Consider the following 17,563-nt stretch of genomic DNA (forward strand, 5'->3'; position numbering starts at 1 on the left):
ACATATGAATCGACCACCTTTAGATAGCTAGAAATTATTATTATATAACATACTCTATCAGATCTCCGTGATGGTCTTCTGGGTTGGGCAATCTGTGCCTTATGGTCCCAGTTTGCTTTTGGTCTTCTCTGCCACTGTCATGGATGGCTCAGGTCTCCCTTGTTAAAATTGTAGCATTGGAGGGTGAGGCCAAGATGGCAATGGGAGCAATCGCATAGACGTGTGCTCTGCCCTGATGCCACAATAATCCTGGTTTCTACTGGGATTTGAGAACTCCCCCACCCTGCTGCAAGCATTGAACAAGTCGCTGCTTTTTTGTGGAGACTGGGGCCACCGGCACGAGATCCCTGACAAATTGAAGGGGGCGGTGCAGAGCTACGATGACCGCTCTGAAGGCAGCGAGGTGCACCACCCTGCAGGCTGGTTGTAGGCCTTTCACCACAGACGACGAAGTGCGGGGGGGGTTGGTGGACTGGTGCGGTCAGAGACATTGGGACAAGAGCCTGTGCCCCTTTGCTGCTGGAAGGAGTCCGTTGGGAGTCAGCCCGCCCCCATCGCCTTTCGTTGCATATGCCGAAGGCCCAGGGGCCTACGTCTTTCCTGACTATACTCCTTCCCACTGCAAGCGAAGGTCCTCTGATGTGGGCGGTACACGATCCTGATTGAACTTATTGGACCATGCACAGTTGAAGTGTTGGGGGACTTCCTCGTGTGTGACTCGATTGGAGAGACACTCGTACCGGAACACTGAGCTTGGCCTCCGCCATGAGGTGAAAGGAGGACACTGCGGACTGCCACCTATGGTGTGTCACGGACAACCTCGTGGGCTTCTTTTCCCGTACCTCAGCTGCCTCTGACAGCGCCATGATGATGCGACAGAAAGGTTCCAAGCCCGGGGACACCCATGCGAAACCCTGCCTGTCTGAGGCGTGGACTGCCCCAGAGGGGCCGCCCTGAACATTTACCTTGTGTTGCAGGACACTAATACTAAGTTCACAGAGCTCCTTGCTGCCATGCATGGCCTGAAGATGACTTTGGAACTGAAACTAGACACTCTGATTATTGACATGGGTCGCATGTGCAAGGAGCACAATAAATTGAAAGCAAAAGTGACCACCCATGAGGCAACCATAGAGGCGATGCAGCCCGCTGTGTGAGAGACACAGACCCAAATATTGGCCTTGCAACAGGAAGTGGACCTCCCGAAATGCAAAGCTGATGATGCGAAGGGCAATAGTGCCAGAATAACACAGTAGTAGGGCTTCCCAAGAATACCAAGGGCCCGAGTATGGAACTTTATCTCGATCAATGGTTGGCACAGATAGTTCCTGGGGGAAAAACCTCCACCTTTTTAGTTGAGTGGGCCCATTGAGTACCAGCCCGGCTGCCCCCATCCGGAGTACCCCCGCTCCCAATGGAGGCATGCCTGTCCAATTATCGGGGAAGGGACAGTATCCTGCAGATCGCCTGCACCAAAGGTCCATGGCAGGTAGAAAATCAGGTTGTTACGATATTTCCAGACGACACTGCAGATGTGCAAAGAAAAAGGGCGTCCCAATATACGGGGAAGTATAGGCTTAGGCAGATGAGGCTCAAATATGCGCTGATTTTCCCGGGTAAACTCAAAGTCATGGAAGGTGATAGGGCGCTCATTTTCCAAATGTCCCAAGAGACCTGGGACTGGCTGGAGTTTTAGGGGGGAGCATCTTCCATAGGACCAACCAGACGCTGAGGAGGGTTGGACACTGGTAAGGACCTGGCACTGATCGACTCGCAGGACCTGCTCCAGCCTGTCCTGGTAATAAGCAGTGCAGAAGAGAGCTCAAGTGGTAGATGTACTGGTGCGAGGGGGATCCCCTGCTCCGGCACTGGCGCCGTGGATGTCTCAGCGACACATTTGAGTGGCTCCCTACCAGAAGAGGTTCCAGAAACATTGAGCGGGGGCCCTGAGGTTACCCCAAGGACAGCTGATCTCCTCTGAAGACTCTGTTATCTTATCCTTTTCTCGGATGTGGGGAGGTGATGCTGTTGGCAGTGAAGGGAACTGGGTTCCGCACTGGTTGGGGTGCTTAGGGACGCTATCGGTTTTCTTGACACACACTGTGGTTGCCATGTACCACCCTACACAATCCACAGGACTTTTTCCTCTGTATGTTTTATACCCATTGTAGGGTTTGTGGCCAGATGTTGCACTGTGCGTGGTGGCTTGGGGAAGGGAGTTTGGGCTCCTGTTGTGTTCGGGTACGCATGTGTGTGTGTGAGGTTCCATGTGTTGTCACTGTCCCCACGGCTTCTACACTTGGGGCTATCCCGTGGATTCAGATGTACTCACTCATGGTATTACAGGAATATAGGCTCCTTACATGGAACTTGAGATTCATGGGTTCATATGTCAAGCGGCACCAGGTTTATGCTTACTTAAGGAGGTGTCAGGTATAGTTTGCGTGTCCGGGAGACACCTCACAGCATTGAAACTCACCAGATTGGGTAGGCGATGGAGGGGTGGGGTATTTGGCATGACGTTCGAGGGTGCTCTTTACAGTGTACCACACTAAATTAGACCCAGAGGTCCACTTAGCAGTAAAGCTAGGGTTGTTAGATAGGTTGCCATTGAATCTGGTGGCGGTATACACCCCCAGCCACGGGGCAGGCAGCCTTCTTTACGACCCTGATGCCCACCTTGTTAATGGACCTAGCTGATTTCACACTTTGGTGCGATGGCTATAATGGCGTCCTGGATGATCCACACACCCCTCTACCAGGGGCACAATCCTGTACTTTCTCGCAACACCTGAACACATGGGCCCACGACATGTATGCGGGTGAGGTCTGGCGACTCTTAGATCCGGATTATAGGAAGTACTCCCACTACTCTGTAGTGCATGCGTGGCACTCTAGACGGCATGATCTTTGGCCCATCAGGGTTGGTTATGCAGTGCACGCACGCCGAGTATCTGGAACGTGCAATATCGGCTCACCAGCCCTTGCTGATCTTGTTTGGATGGAGCAGGTCTAGGCAGAAGATCTCCAAGTGGCACTTCACCACAACTACTTTAGATGATGCAGGGTTTAGTTCCCAGATCGGTGAAGACATAGACCAATGCTTCCAGGACAATGAAGAGACTGCCTCGGATGCTCTGACTGAATGGGATGCATTCAAAGTGGTTTTACGGAGGGTTGTGTTTGAAGACAGCGTATAGTGTGCACACATACTGGATATAGAAAAACGCCTTGGGAGGCTTAAAAGGGTATATCTGACCGACCACAGTAGGCTTGTGGTCCTGCTGGCCTTGTAGAGGGAGTATAGGGCATTAGTGGACAGGTTGCCCAACTTTGACTATAAGGTCCACTTGCAGCAACAACATAAACATGAGGATAAAGCTGGCATGTTTGTTGCACTTAGAGACCCCCAGATGCCCAACTGCTGTACTCCAACTCTGGAAGGGGCGGGTAGTGAACACTCAAGTAGAGATAAATGGGGCATTTAGGGAATATTATAGCGGTTGGAAAGTCCGATTAACTTGGAAGTAGTGAGGTGGCAATAGCACAGCTAGCCTACGGGAAGATAACGGGCACTGATGGTTTCCCAATCAAATTCTATGCACATTACTTTGCCCAGTTGGACACTCGGTTGCTGAAGGTGTAGCAGGGGGCGGTGGCAGGTGGCACTTTGCCGACTTCCATGAGGGAAGGAGCGATTGTTATTCTTCCTAAACCAGGGCTTGATCCTTTCAATGTGACATCCAATTGCGCTCTGTCCCTCTTAAACCTCAACTACAAGGTCTTGGCAAAGTCCTGGCCAATCGTCTGACTTGAGCAGTCTCCTCCTAGGTGCTTTCAGACAAAAACTGTTTTATACCTGGGTGCAACACATTCATTAATCTGCGGCAGTTATTCCACACTATGGACTGGGCAAAGCGCATGAGGACAGCATGCTAGGCCACCTTCCTTGACTTAGAAAAGGCGTGCACCTTGGGATGGCCTTATCTTGTGGCGGTCTTGAAACACATGGGGTTTTGGTTGACCCCTCCTTAGATGGGTGGCATTGCTGTATACTAGGCCGGTTGCCCAGGTAAGCACAGGGGGAGTGATATATTAGTTTCTGGTGATAGAGGTACTACACAGGGCTGCTCTCTGTCTCCATTGCTGTTCACCCTGGTGATGGACTCTTGACGTGCATGCTTCGGGACCGTGCGCCGCAGTGGGGTCTTGCGATACTGGGACACCCCCAGATCGTATCCCTATATGTAGATGATGCACTGATTTATTTGAGGGCCGACTTCACCGTGCTGCTGGGAGTTATGACAGTGTTGGACGACTTCAGGATGATGTTGGAACTCCATATTAATTGGGATAAGTCCTGCTAATTCCCTATGGCGCTAATACCAGATGACCAGAGAGGCGCTGCCATCTAAGGGGTTGGCCTGGCAGTTCAATTCCACCAAGTATTTGGGGGTGCAAGTATACTACGAGGCACATGCCTTCATTGAGGGGAACCTGGGGAAAGGGATGGACTCCGTCCGTTGTTCACTTCCCTTCTGGACCGGGCTGCCATTGTCACTGATGGGCAGGATTGCAATCGCAAAAATGTTGGTACTGCCCAGATAATTAAACTTCTTTGAAGCCATCCTGCTGATTATATGGAAGGCATTCTTTGGGGACCTGTGGGGCGTTTTGACAAGTTTGATATGGCGTGCTGGCCGGCGACAACAGGCTATATGAAAGGTATTTGCCCCGTCCCCTCCCCCCGCGCCCCCGACTATGAACTCTACTATGCAGAGGCTCAGCTGCAGTGCCCGATGAGATGGTTAGTTGATGCACCACTACTCGAATGTGTGGGAATTCTGGATGAGCTGGCAGGACAACTCCTCTCAAACAGGCTCTTAGACACTGTTCTCCCTACGAACTCAGAGTGTGTGTCACTGCGAATGGCCTTATATGTCTGGAGACAGTATGCCTGCGAAGAAATGCGATCCACGCCCTATGTGCCCAGTATACCAGTCTGGGCAATACCGGAACGTGAGGGTCTAAAGGCAACATATCGCATTAGGGACGAGGAGGAAGCAAGGATCAGGTCCTGGGTAGATGTCATGTCAGAGTAGGGAATCTGTTATTTTGAGGCCCTAGTACTATTGAGGCCCTAGTACTAGATTGCAGGCTAGAACCGGAACAGTTCTTACTGTCCTCAGCCCTCAGAGATGTGATGTGGAGGACATAGGGTTCTGACCGGGATCAGCCTCCTCTAGAGATGCCATCAGAGGAGGTTCTGACAGTGGGGAATTCTACCAAGGCCATCACATGCTTATACTGCATGCTGCAGCAGCGTCCTTTTAAAGAGATTGAAAGACTGCAAGATTAGTGTTAACTGGCACTCTGAACTGATATCCCGTACAAAGTGTGTAGCTGATGCCTCCAGTCAGTTAAGCAGGTGCCACGGAATTCACGACTCATTCAGTTTCAATATCTCCATCATGCATATCTCACCCCACAGAGGATTGGTAGAATGTTTCTGCGTGCGACTAATACATTTCCCAGGTATGGAGTGGAGGAAGTAGATTTTCCCCACATGGTGTGGTAGTCGGTGGTGATACAATCCTTTTGGGTACAGGTTACACAAACGGTGTCGGAGGAGATGGCTGTCTGTTTCCGCGTGACCCTGTCCAGTGCCTACTCAAAGTAGAGCACTTCACGAAGAAAACAAAGGGTTTGTTGTAATTCCAAAATATAGTGCTGATTTTGGCTGAACTTTGTATTACTATGGCCTGAAAGTCGGAAAAGGCACCCCCACTGAAACATTGGCAGGCCAACATGCGTAGACAGGCACTGGCTGAACTGGCGTTCCATACACACAAGGGGGACGGGGCGGACCCACTGGAACGCTGGGAAATCTATGTGGAGAGTACGGATGAGTACGAATACGGATGATCTACCTCCTTGAGGGCACTGTTGCTGGCCCTGTGCGGACAGCGGTGGTGGAGACCTCACTCAGTTTACAACACTGCTGGCCATTTGGAAAGATCAAGGGACTGGGTGGACACATGTCCTGGCCACACCCAAGGGCAACCAGTAGGGTCCCTGACTGTGAGACATCTTGGCCAACGATTGAGTACTACACTGGGCCCACCGGAGATCCAGGTAGTAAGGGTATGTTGAGATTTGTCACAAGTATACACACACACATGCGGTTCAGGGGGAGTGGGGGTTGATATTTGTATTTTTCCATTTTGGGATGTAAATGTACTTGCAGCAGCTGGCTTCTCTTTGTTGAGGAGATGTTATCCCTGCTTATTATTGGCATGTGCTTCATGTTATCCTGGCGGGTCCTCTGGCCCTCAAGGGATAATAAGTCTCAGTAGGATGGTGAGCGAACCCTGCACATTGTACTAGAAGGTATTGTGAACAAATACAATCGAAATGTATTTGACTTCCTTCCTCCGTTATGGAGTGTTGCTATTGTATGCTAAACGTGGTTCTGTTGACTATGCTAAACAAAAATCAATTAAGATTATTTGTTTTTTTTAAATGGTTGTATTACCGTACTGGTTATATTAATTATGAAACTTCCTTTATGTGTTCCTTTTTCCGAGACATTGATTCAAACTTTGTAGCCTTCATTTGGGGATCAGGCAGGCGCCAAGTGGAGCTCCAGCAGTGTCACTGCCGTGTCGGCTGGAAGCATGGCCCTTCTGGATATCGAGCCCTATTACGTAGCCTCACATCTCCAATGGGTGGCTTGATGCCTCTCTGGCCGATTTCTGGCAGAAACAGGTGACATTCTGGGGGATTACCATGCGTATAATCCTTAATTACACTTTGTTACCAGGTGCAACTTTACCTCCGCGACCTACCGGACTGCTTCTCAAAGCACTTGCATGCCTCAGCAGGGCACGAAATCTTACTTCCACTGCAAAACTGTTTGCAACTGCTGTTGCTCGGTTAGGGCTTTCTACCCACATGGGGAAACTCCACCAGGGGCAGATCTGCCAATGGTCCACAGTAGGCCAGTCCTCGCTATGGCATTTATGAACAAATTTCTTGATTTATGGGAGATTGAGATTACCTATGGTCTCCCACCAGGACAATTTCTCACCTACGAACATGTACGACAGTCACTTATTACCCTTTTCAGCATTTACTGTTGTGCTTCGGCCACCCATGCTGTGATCCAAACACTATATGTTGGGGACCGCATGATGAATGGTGAGGTGGCTCTGCAGACAATTCCTGCAAAAGATGGACCAAACTCAGACACATCTCCAATCCACTTGGGAAACAGATCGTGTCAATACACCACATGACACGGACTGGGTCAAAATATTGGGGTACCATCAAAAAATATCACGCCATGCCCGGTTTAAATATATTCAATTTAATATGCTCAATCAGGCTTACCTTATGCCCAGCTGCTTTAGCACCGGCATAATGTCCTCACTGTGCCCTTCTAATGCAGATATATTGCATAAGCTCGGGTCTTACACATCCCTTGCAATTTTTTGTCAGAGGGTCGTTGTATTGCTATCCAATACGACGGGCTGCACCCAGCCTGCCACCCCTGAGGCAATTCTGCTGGGAGTCTACCCATGACCTGATCTGGGCAGAGCAGCCACAAGACTTCTCGATCTCACTTTGTGGTTGGCGAAACACACTATCACAATGCATTGGAAAAACACAACACCCCCAGCCAATAACACCTGGTCTGTGACTGCACTCTCTTGGTTCTGGTCGGAAAGCACACGGCTACATAATAACCAGTGGTGGCTGTCAGCTACGGGGAGTGGTGGGGTCGGCAAACGGGAGGTGGGTGCAACATAACATCAACAAAACTGCTGTCATGCATTAAAGTATTGTAACTTTAAAACTGTAATGTAATGCATTTCGGCAGTTTTGTGTACATACATTATGATACATTACATACATTTAAAACATATAAAAAAAGAAAAGAAAACTCACTTACCTTGCAGCACATCAGCGCTCCCGTGCGGTTTCCTTCACTCCTCCAAGCCCCTAACCGATTCTGGAGCAGTTCTCAATCAACAAGCCCCTAACCAATTCTGAAGCAGTTCTCAATCAACATGAGAGCAGCGCCAGGACTGGATGCAGCAGGCTCTCTCAGCGCTCCAAAGAGCACTGGAGGCCTTTGCTTGGTCTCAACTCAGCTGTCTTGGACAGCTGGGTTGAGAGGTTTAAAGTGTATTGCAAGACAGCCGGCCATAGAGACATGCCCACTTTAAACCTAAGTGCCCTGCCCATGACTTCTTTATGCAGCTGCTAGTCAGCAGCTGCCCCGCCCCTGTTGTGACTCTCTGTTCGGGACAGCGTTACAGAAAATACGAAATGATAATACATTAACTGTTTCACCATTTTATTTTTCATCTCTGGGGAATGAGGGGCATTTTCATAGGTGGGGCGACACTCCTCTGCCTTAATGGTGTGGGACCCCCTGTTTATAACCCAAACATGGGATGCCCTAGTAGAGACATTCAGTGTGGCTACTAAAGATGATGAAAGCCCACCGTAGAATACCCCTGACTTGACTCCTATCTATGTCCATTTGTGTTGTTCAAGATAAAGGTTGATATTTTATCTACCACTTTACCACTTTTTCTACGTAGGCGGACACCCAATTGAGATACAGGGTACTGACCTTTTTTCCTATTGGGCTTCTTTAAAGACTAAGGGTCTGCCTGACATCTTATGCTTTCACATCCATAGAGCACTGACGGCTGGATAAGGAGGAAGGTGGTAGGGAGTTAAATGTGATGAGGTTTTTATTTTACGTTCTGTCATTAGTCATTAAATGAAAAAGTGGCAGGCACTTGTGTTCTCCGTATTGTATGAATCAAGGCACTCAAATAGATATAAACTGATTTGCTTTAATGTGCATGAGATAAATGTGCAGCATTGGACTGTATACCTCACCTGTCACAATAAAAACTAATTACAAATATATTTTTTTTAAACTCCACTGAAAGTACATTGGTAAAACACAGTTTAAAAGCAAGCACACACAAATGTGATCAATAGCCACAGCGACTAGATTTACAGGGAGATGAAAAGTACATACCTATTTTTACGTGTTTATTACCAGAATACACAAGCCATTCGTACACCTCATCACTGATGCACAGGGTGTCATGTTTAACACAAAGGTCAGCAATAATCTGCAGTTCATTCTTGTGAAACACCTGAAACACAAGTATTTAGGGAAAACATTTGTATCAGTGCAGCAAAAAACGAGCTTTTGACTATGTATGGAAATTCTGAAAAAAAGCCGGACCTTGCCCATGGGATTATTGGGTGTATTCAGTATGATGGCTTTGGTCTTAGAATTAAATTTACCAGCTAGTTCTATAGGGTCTAATTCCCAGTCCGCACTAGACAGTGAACCACTTCCATCCTTTTGTTTCTGCAGAAAGAAAAACATTCATTATTGTGGATCAAGAGTAAAGAGATCACGGTATCATGTACGCATCTAAACACATATTTCCAGTTAATCAGAAGCGGATACATATTCTACCTCCAAAGCAGGCTGCCAGAAACATATAATCATGCATAGCTTGTCCAAAAATATACTCAAGTAAACCAAACATCAAGTGGCAGAGGGAACATGTTTTTAAATTCTATCTGAGGGGCTCAAAGCAATGCTGCTTTGAGGCTCAATTGCAAAAGAAACCATTGATAGACGGAATTTTAGACAGTCACAAGGATCTGGGTTAAATCCATCCTTTTTTTGCTCACCACACCACCCCAGTTTGGACCCAGCCATATGCAAATCAGTCTTGACCCTGTTCCTTGTGGGAACAGTCCAGCCCGAACTGCCAAGCCAGGCCCTCCCTGGACCGGAAACAAGCATCCTGGGACCGGTTTCAGGGCATCATCCTTCATCAGTCAGGCTTGCTTGAATCAAGTGGTGTGGTGAGCACAGGACCCACGTCTGGGCATACCCTTCCCACTTAGGGAGACATATGTAAAAGAAACAATTGATGGACGGAATGCTGGACAATGCAAATATTCACCCAAGTCACAAGGACCTGTGTTAAATCAAGGCAGCAGCAAAGATGACTGTACTTACATGCTGATACTTAGAAGCCTCATGAAAACATGTTGCTCGTTTTTTTTCCTTTTTTCCATCCTTATTTAGGTTTTTTTTTTTTTAACTTATTTTTATTGTCATTTTCATATTTCACACATTGTGCATCATACACAATCTTCAGATAGTCATATCAGATTATACATCCAGTAATGGTATTCAGCAACTGTATATACCGATGATTCGTAACCAGGAAGCATGAACAATGTATAGCGATATCATGATATTTATATCCTGTTGTCTCGGGTTCCATTCATGGCATAGAAACTGGGGTGTAACACAGGCATAAACTAGGGGACGGGTATGGAAGAGCATATCCAGTTACACTATTGAGGGTATGCAGCGTCGTATGGGTAAGGCACCTCTGACATTCATGTTTGCCTATCCTAGTTGGTGCGACCGAGAACTGCGATAGTATACCCGATGCTAGGGCTTGTTATGAGCTTGCGTGGTCGGGATTCCGAGAAATCAGCTGGGTAGGGTCTGTGACTGTGTGCGTTGGACTGACAATGTAGATGCGTCGTCTGGTGGGTCCGCCCCCGGGGAGAGCTGCCCAAACTGATACAATAACATGGCCCATTCCATTGATATAGGGTGCTTACGGGTCCCTTTCACCTCCTCCTCCCGTAATGTCTCCTCCTCTGCCGCCGCCCATTTGTGTGTAGCTCCCACCCACGCCGCCAACGGTGGACTGGGGGGGGGGGGAACGCCAATGCATGGCGATGCTGCGTTTGGCCAAGAGCACCGCAAGGGAGAGAAAGCGAGTCTGCACCTTACTTGCGCAAAAGATGCCTATGGCGCTGGCCTCCCAAATGTTCATACAAGTTAGCCCAGTGAGGGTACCCAAAGCAGTGTGAATGTGGTGCCAGAAAATTTTCATGACGGAGCAACTCCAAAACATATGTCGGAAGTCTGCATTCCGCTCATGACATCTGAGGCATAGGAACGGAGTGTCAGGGTAGAATAGTTGGAGGCGTGCAGGTATTAGATAGGCCCTGTGTAGGATGTAATATTGAATGTTTTTAAAGCGTGCGTTTCTAGAGACCTTCTTAGGGTACCTCAGACCTCTCTCCCAATCCCCCTCATAGAGCACCCGCCCGATTTCCGTCTCCCAGGTGGCTCGTAGGGTCTCTAGTGGCTTATTAGTCAGTTCCTGTATGGCTTTATAAAGCCATGTGGTTAGATGTCGTCCTGCTCCCATGCGTAGAATCGTGTGGAGAACTGGATGTGTGTGTGGTTCCCCTTTGCTTAGGTCCTGATACGGTCTGTAGCTATCTAGGAGTTGGCGGTGAATCAGGAATTGTCCTGGGGGAAGATCGTACTCCTCCACCAGGCTATGGAACGGTCGTAGTTGCCCGTCCTCGAAAAGGGACTCTACCTCCGTTAAGCCACACATCGTCCATGCGCGAAGCGCGCTATTTGTGTAGTAGTGTTCCCGTTTGGGCCATCCCGCCAAAGTGAGTAGAGGAGAGTACAACGGAGTCCCGGGGGACATGCGGTGTATCCGCAGCATGCACCTACGTGCCACTGACACCTGTAGAGGGGATCCTTATTTCGGGTTTATAAGCATGTTTTTGCAGTTGATCTAATTAGGTCTATTACATGATCAGAAATCTGAGAGTTTCTGTCATTGATTGGCAAAATGGGTGGCTCATACAAATCTTGGCCCACAAGTCAGTATCTGTAAGAGGACAAGCGGCAAACACCCAATGCTTCAGTCACCCGGAGCAAGGCGGAACTACAGGTACCTACGGCAAGAGATGGTACCAAGTGTGTAGGAGAGTGGTCACACAATGACCCAAGATGTTCCACACATCACAAGAGGTACACAATAATCTAAAGCTGCTGTATGTGCTCATGTCAGGTGTGGTATCTTCAGGCAGCCCTGGGGTCTATGCCAACAGCATTTTCCATGTTTAGGTTTTTGAGCCCCAATTTACAATGTGAATAACAATAGTACAAGTCCTGGAGTTTACCATCATGCTTTTTGAAGCGTCGGTGCTAGCTAAAGGGGTCACAAATGGCAATGGAGTCGCCTGGCAGTTTTGAATACCCACACAAAAGCACAAACACTTTAAGGCTTGTGCAGAAATGAGGAACGTAGAGAGATGCATGCTGATAAAATCTTTATTTGGGAGTTTAAGGAAGAAAAGCAGAATTTAATATGGTGCTACTCAGGTTATTAGTTGCACATATTAGTATATTTTGGCAGGGAGTTATACCATTTCATATGTTAGACTTTTCAGAATCGTTCTATGAAACAATGTGCAGGCGTTAGTGTCTTAAAGATGTGTTTAAAATGGTCCACTAATCGCCATTTAAATCAACTTTGTCCTGTGAGTGAAAGAGCTAGACGAATGGAGTAAGTAAGAGAGCTAGAGACAGAGTGCAAATAGAAAACAAGGAAAAAGTCTGTGCTTAGCAAAGACTACAGGAAGCTACTCAACCTATTGCCAATAGAGAGAATATTGTACATTCTTCAATATTCATGCTATAAATGAAATATTTTGTTTTTATTCAACTGTACGTCAAACATGCATACCTCTTGGACTGTGAAAAATGCTTTTTTTATGAACTTTTTGGGGCATGGGTTTCTTTAAAAAAAACAGTAAGCAAGAGGGTCTGAGGGATCACACAACCAGCCTGGACAAGTTCCCCTACTAATAATGTATAAACACAGAAGTCCAGGAGTATGGAGCTACAAAAAAACAAAAAACTAAACCAACCAAAAGAAGCAATGAAGCTCAGAGAACCTGAATGGAATTAAACTAAAGCCAAGTCAAAAAGTCCTCAAAAGGAAGGCATAATCCCATCACCCACCGTGGTGGCATGCTTCATCATGTGGGATCTCCTCTCAACCAAACCTAGTTTGGCTGAGGAGCTACTACTCCCAGTGTACAGTTAAGGGAGGAGCTCACGGATGTTTTAATCTACGCTAATGGAGCGGGATCTCCTAAAGATCAATGAGGCTAGCCGAAGTCAGGTGAGGACCTAAAGTGCAGTGTAGAAAAAGGTGAGTTAAAATTGACTACGGGAACTACCGGTCAAGAGGGTAAGTACCCGTAATTAAATCGGGACTGCGCCTGCCGCTCCTGGTAGCAACTCAGGGCGTGAGGCAACGCTCTCTCCGTCGCTGCCCCGGGCCTCCTTCCTGAATGCTGACGGCGGCCGCCCTGAGTTGCTACCAGGAGCGGCAGGCGCAGTCCCGATTTAATTACGGGTACTTACCCTCTTGACCGGTAGGGTTCCAAAAACTTTTGAAATTGATCCTTCGGTACAAGGTTGGTTGTATCGTTCTGTCATCACTTAGACACTAGTTCACGTGAGTGCCCTAGGCACTCCTTTGCAGTTGCAGTAGTTTTTGTTGTGGTCCTGATGAAAGCCTAGAGCCTAATTTTATGATCGATTTTGGCTGAAACATGTAGACCGTTTTCTGGTTCATTGTGAGCGCGTTTGGCAACTTGGCCAGGCCGCGCTACTACTCTGCTTTTAACATTGGCACAGGGACATTCCTAATTAAAGTTTTTTATGTTCCCGTAGTCAATTTTAACTCACCTTTTTCTACACTGCACTTTAGGTCCTCACCTGACTTCGGCTAGCCTCATTGATCTTTAGGAGATCCCGCTCCATTAGCGTAGATTAAAACATCCGTGAGCTCCTCCCTTAACTGTACACTGGGAGTAGTAGCTCCTCAGCCAAACTAGGTTTGGTTGAGAGGAGATCCCACATGATGAAGCATGCCACCACGGTGGGTGATGGGATTATGCCTTCCTTTTGAGGACTTTTTGACTTGGCTTTAGTTTAATTCCATTCAGGTTCTCTGAGCTTCATTGCTTCTTTTGGTTGGTTTAGTTTTTTGTTTTTTTGTAGCTCCATACCCCTGGACTTCTGTGTTTATGCATGGGTTTCTTTACCACCAACTCGCACAAATTCACAAAATGCAGCCAATGGAAAAACCACCAGAATTCATGAAAAAAATAAAAGCTTGAGAAAAGGAAAACCCCAATATGAGTAACATGTGGAATAACTGATATTACATAAGGGGTTTTGACCAGGAGTGGTATAATGAGACAGTCTATTGCTCGGGAGTGCAATGTTGATCCAGGAGGACAGGCTCCATGCCAGAGTATCAGGATGACTACTATGTGAATGAGTTCCATCAGGATCGACTGTACTTATTAATCTTATGTGCATTTCCCAAGCATCTGCCATGGATCTGGCCATGTTGCATCCCTGGCCTAAGGTAACACTATGCCCTACCATTTCCAGATTAACAACCCCTTTGGGGAGAGAGGCTATTGCTGCAGTGAATTGGCTCCCATTATCAGGAGATTACTGAAGTCATGACTCGCACATGTGAGAACTTTAATTACCAAAACATGCAGACAGCCAGCAAGTTGATCCGATGCTGCTGGGAGGAAGGAAACCTTCCGGTGTGCACTGAAGATTTGTTGGCAGTGGCAGGGTATAGCTTTATCCGCCATCAATCAAGAGCAGCGAATAATTCTGCCAGTGCTGTTGATGGAATAGAGGTTTATGGCAACATAATCAGTAGGAACCAGCTAAACTGGCTTAAGCACCATGATTATTATCTGATAAGGAATGATTTCTAATTTAATCACATCTGGCAATATAAAACGAAGTGCTGAACGGATTTACAGAAGGGTAACACATGAATGGCATCAGAAAAAAAGGACATACACTATGAACATTTGGGATAAAGATAATTACCAACTTGTGCAAAATTGTTTTTAATGAAACATTCTGCATGTAGTTTTCAAAGCAAAAGAAAAGCATGCTTACGCATCGCAAGGGGATATAGACAGGCGTTGCTCCCACCATCTTGACCATGGGCACATAGCAGTCATAAAACGGTTCTATGATAATCACCTAGAATAGAAGAATATTAAAAACACGATTGAAGCATTATGTTTAAAAACAAATTCTTGTTTTTCAATCATTCGCTTAAGCCTTACACTCCAGTATTGATATCTAGAGCTGGCAGTAATAAAGTTAGGGGGGGGGGTTAAAACATCACTAATTACCCATGAACACATTCTGCCATGCAATTGTCGTACACAAAAAGAAAACCAGTGCCATGAAAGCTCGAAATCAGGTCGAAAAGTAACAGCGGAGGCAGGGGCGGGGGCGCAGGCAAAGGAAATAACTAGTAACAATAAATGACATATTACATTCCAGCTAGACTAGGTCCAAATTATAGCTCTTGTACATACATGTAGGACCTTGGGGGCTTCTACATTAAACTAAAGATGTGTGGACGATTTACTGTTCGTGGTTGATACAGAACTTAACTTTCTAAGCACATAATGGGGAATTCTGCTTCTTTGACACCGTAGCAGAGGAGATGGACTTCTACAAACGCCACATTGTGGCCGGGTCTGTTTCCGGGCGGCCACTCCGGATCATGCGAGTCCCCCGTCCTCTTCCGCACATCCCCCTCCAGTTTGACACGGACTGTTCTATCTCATTCCTTCTGCAGCTCTCCTCTCCATGGTGGTGATGTTCGTCCTAGCGGTGGGAGACGCCCTTAGCCCAGTCATTCCTCTCTGCCAGTTGTACCTTACTTCCGGAGATCCACACACCTATCCGCAAGTCTCCACCATCAGAGGGTCCACATCTTCGAGGCACTGGCTCCCCCCGCTGGTGTGTACAGAATTGTTACACAAGGGTTTAGTTCGCTTTATGTTTCAGGGATTCACTGGACGCTTTACTGTCTGGTTGGGTGAGGGGTAGGGAACAAGTTCTTACAGAACGTTTCAGTTATGTCTGTTTTCATTGCATATTGGATATTTGATGTGCTACATATTGACATGGTACGCATTAATATGTTTTGTGGTTCTAAAGGCCTGCCACGTGACTTTCTGGGGAGGGTGGTCGATATTCATTTTATCACTTGGAACATTCGTGGAATCAACAAACAAAGCAAAGGCAAACAGGTTCTCGCACACCTACTCCACCATGATGTTGAAATCACTTTTCTACAGGAGACACACCACTCCCCTGGCGGTTCTCTGGTGTTTGCAATCCCTTGGGGTACACGTTGTTAATTCTCCTACTATCGCTCCGACTCCAGAGGGGTCTGTATACTCCTACATAAGAGTGTCCCCTTTTCTCCTCACTAGCTGTTCAGACCCAGATGGCAGTTTTGCTATGCGGACCAGCATGGTGGCAGGCAGGCGCGTACTGTTGGTAAATGATAATGCCCTGAACACTGATTCACCTGCAATTTTCGAGGATTTCTATGCCCATATGGGTAGGGTGGAAGCGGATCTGGAACTCCTAGGGGGTGACTTCAATGTAGTTCTAAATCCCACAGCGGATTCCACCAGTATGGAACGGAGGGGTAAGCTGAATGCCAGGGTAGTCCTTTGTCATATCGTTGACAAATAGGCTCTTACGGGGCACAAGTCCTATAAAAAGACGTCGGGGGGACTGACCAAGTTAGAAACTATGCAAGTGACATCATGACGCATGCCATACAGCACATGACGTCATGACATAGCCCTACAAAAGAAATAAAATAGTGCTATTTAAATTATTTGTGTAAAAACTGGGAAATACCACCCCATCTGAGTCTTGCAGTGTCAGCACTTATATAAAGGGACAGAACAAAGGCAAAAACATGCATTTCTTAAGTACCAGTGAAGAGATAGCAAGTTGTGAGTGCCTTTGTTTGCCTCTGTGGCATTTTCATTTGTATGAGGTTCCAAGCCACCTCCAGTCAAGATATTCAAACAAAAGGAGGCCTGATGGCCCCTTAACTTCGGCCTGGCTGGAGGTAAAAAAATAAATTTAAAAAAACACCCCTTGCTGCCTGCACGTTGCTGCTGGAAATGGAAAGCAGACAACGTGCAGGCCCCTGAACATGTCCTGGTGTAAAACACCAGGATACGTTCAGCATATTTCTGTGGGGCCCAACTTCTTGGCTGGGGGGACGGCGACCACCCTGTGAAATTAGTGGGTGGACGCCGTGTACCTGCGTGTACCCCTGACTCATGCCCTGTGCTCTTAGCAATGTCTGGCATGTAAACTATCCCGCCTCATGAGACTACATTTTCTACCCTTGCCCCCACGATGAGTGGACACGGCTTGACTGCTGGCTCTTATCTGCCAATGTCGCACTTTGGGTTACCGACTTCAGGCTTTTGCCACACACCCTCCCAGACCACAGCCCGGTGCTGCTGACTCTGGGTAATCCGGGAGTGGGGGGCGACGTGCCTGGAGGTTCCCGGGTGAGGCCCTATATAAGGTATTTTGCACAGAACTGCATGTCATTATTTAATATTTTCCTCTGAATGCCGGCACTGTGTCAACTTTGGCCACCTTCTGGGAGGTCTTTACAGCCTTCCCCCCGGTCATCTGCATGTCGAAATATGCAGGCATTGTTTGAGAAATCCACGCCCAATTGACCCGAACTGAATTTGCACTGCGCAGCATTGATCGGACTGACTC

At 47.3% G+C, this 17,563-nt stretch overlaps 1 protein-coding gene across 11 annotated transcripts in view; it reads right to left on the reverse strand.

Annotated features, from left to right (window-relative positions):
• Window positions 1-17,563, reverse strand: part of KYAT3 (kynurenine aminotransferase 3) — a 492,939-nt gene that overhangs the window by 193,339 nt on the left and 282,037 nt on the right. For all 11 annotated transcript variants that reach the window (XM_085602145.1, XM_085602141.1, XM_085602139.1 and 8 more), the window contains 3 exons: window positions 14,894-14,980; window positions 9,278-9,406; window positions 9,065-9,185 (listed from right to left, as the gene is read on the reverse strand). In XM_085602145.1, coding sequence (XP_085458271.1) covers window positions 9,065-9,185; window positions 9,278-9,406; window positions 14,894-14,980 — 337 coding nt within the window. The remainder of the gene's footprint in view (window positions 1-9,064; window positions 9,186-9,277; window positions 9,407-14,893; window positions 14,981-17,563) is intronic.

Source organism: Triturus cristatus, chromosome 4_2 (assembly GCF_964204655.1).
Source record: "Triturus cristatus chromosome 4_2, aTriCri1.1, whole genome shotgun sequence".
NCBI classification, from domain to species: domain Eukaryota; kingdom Metazoa; phylum Chordata; class Amphibia; order Caudata; family Salamandridae; genus Triturus; species Triturus cristatus.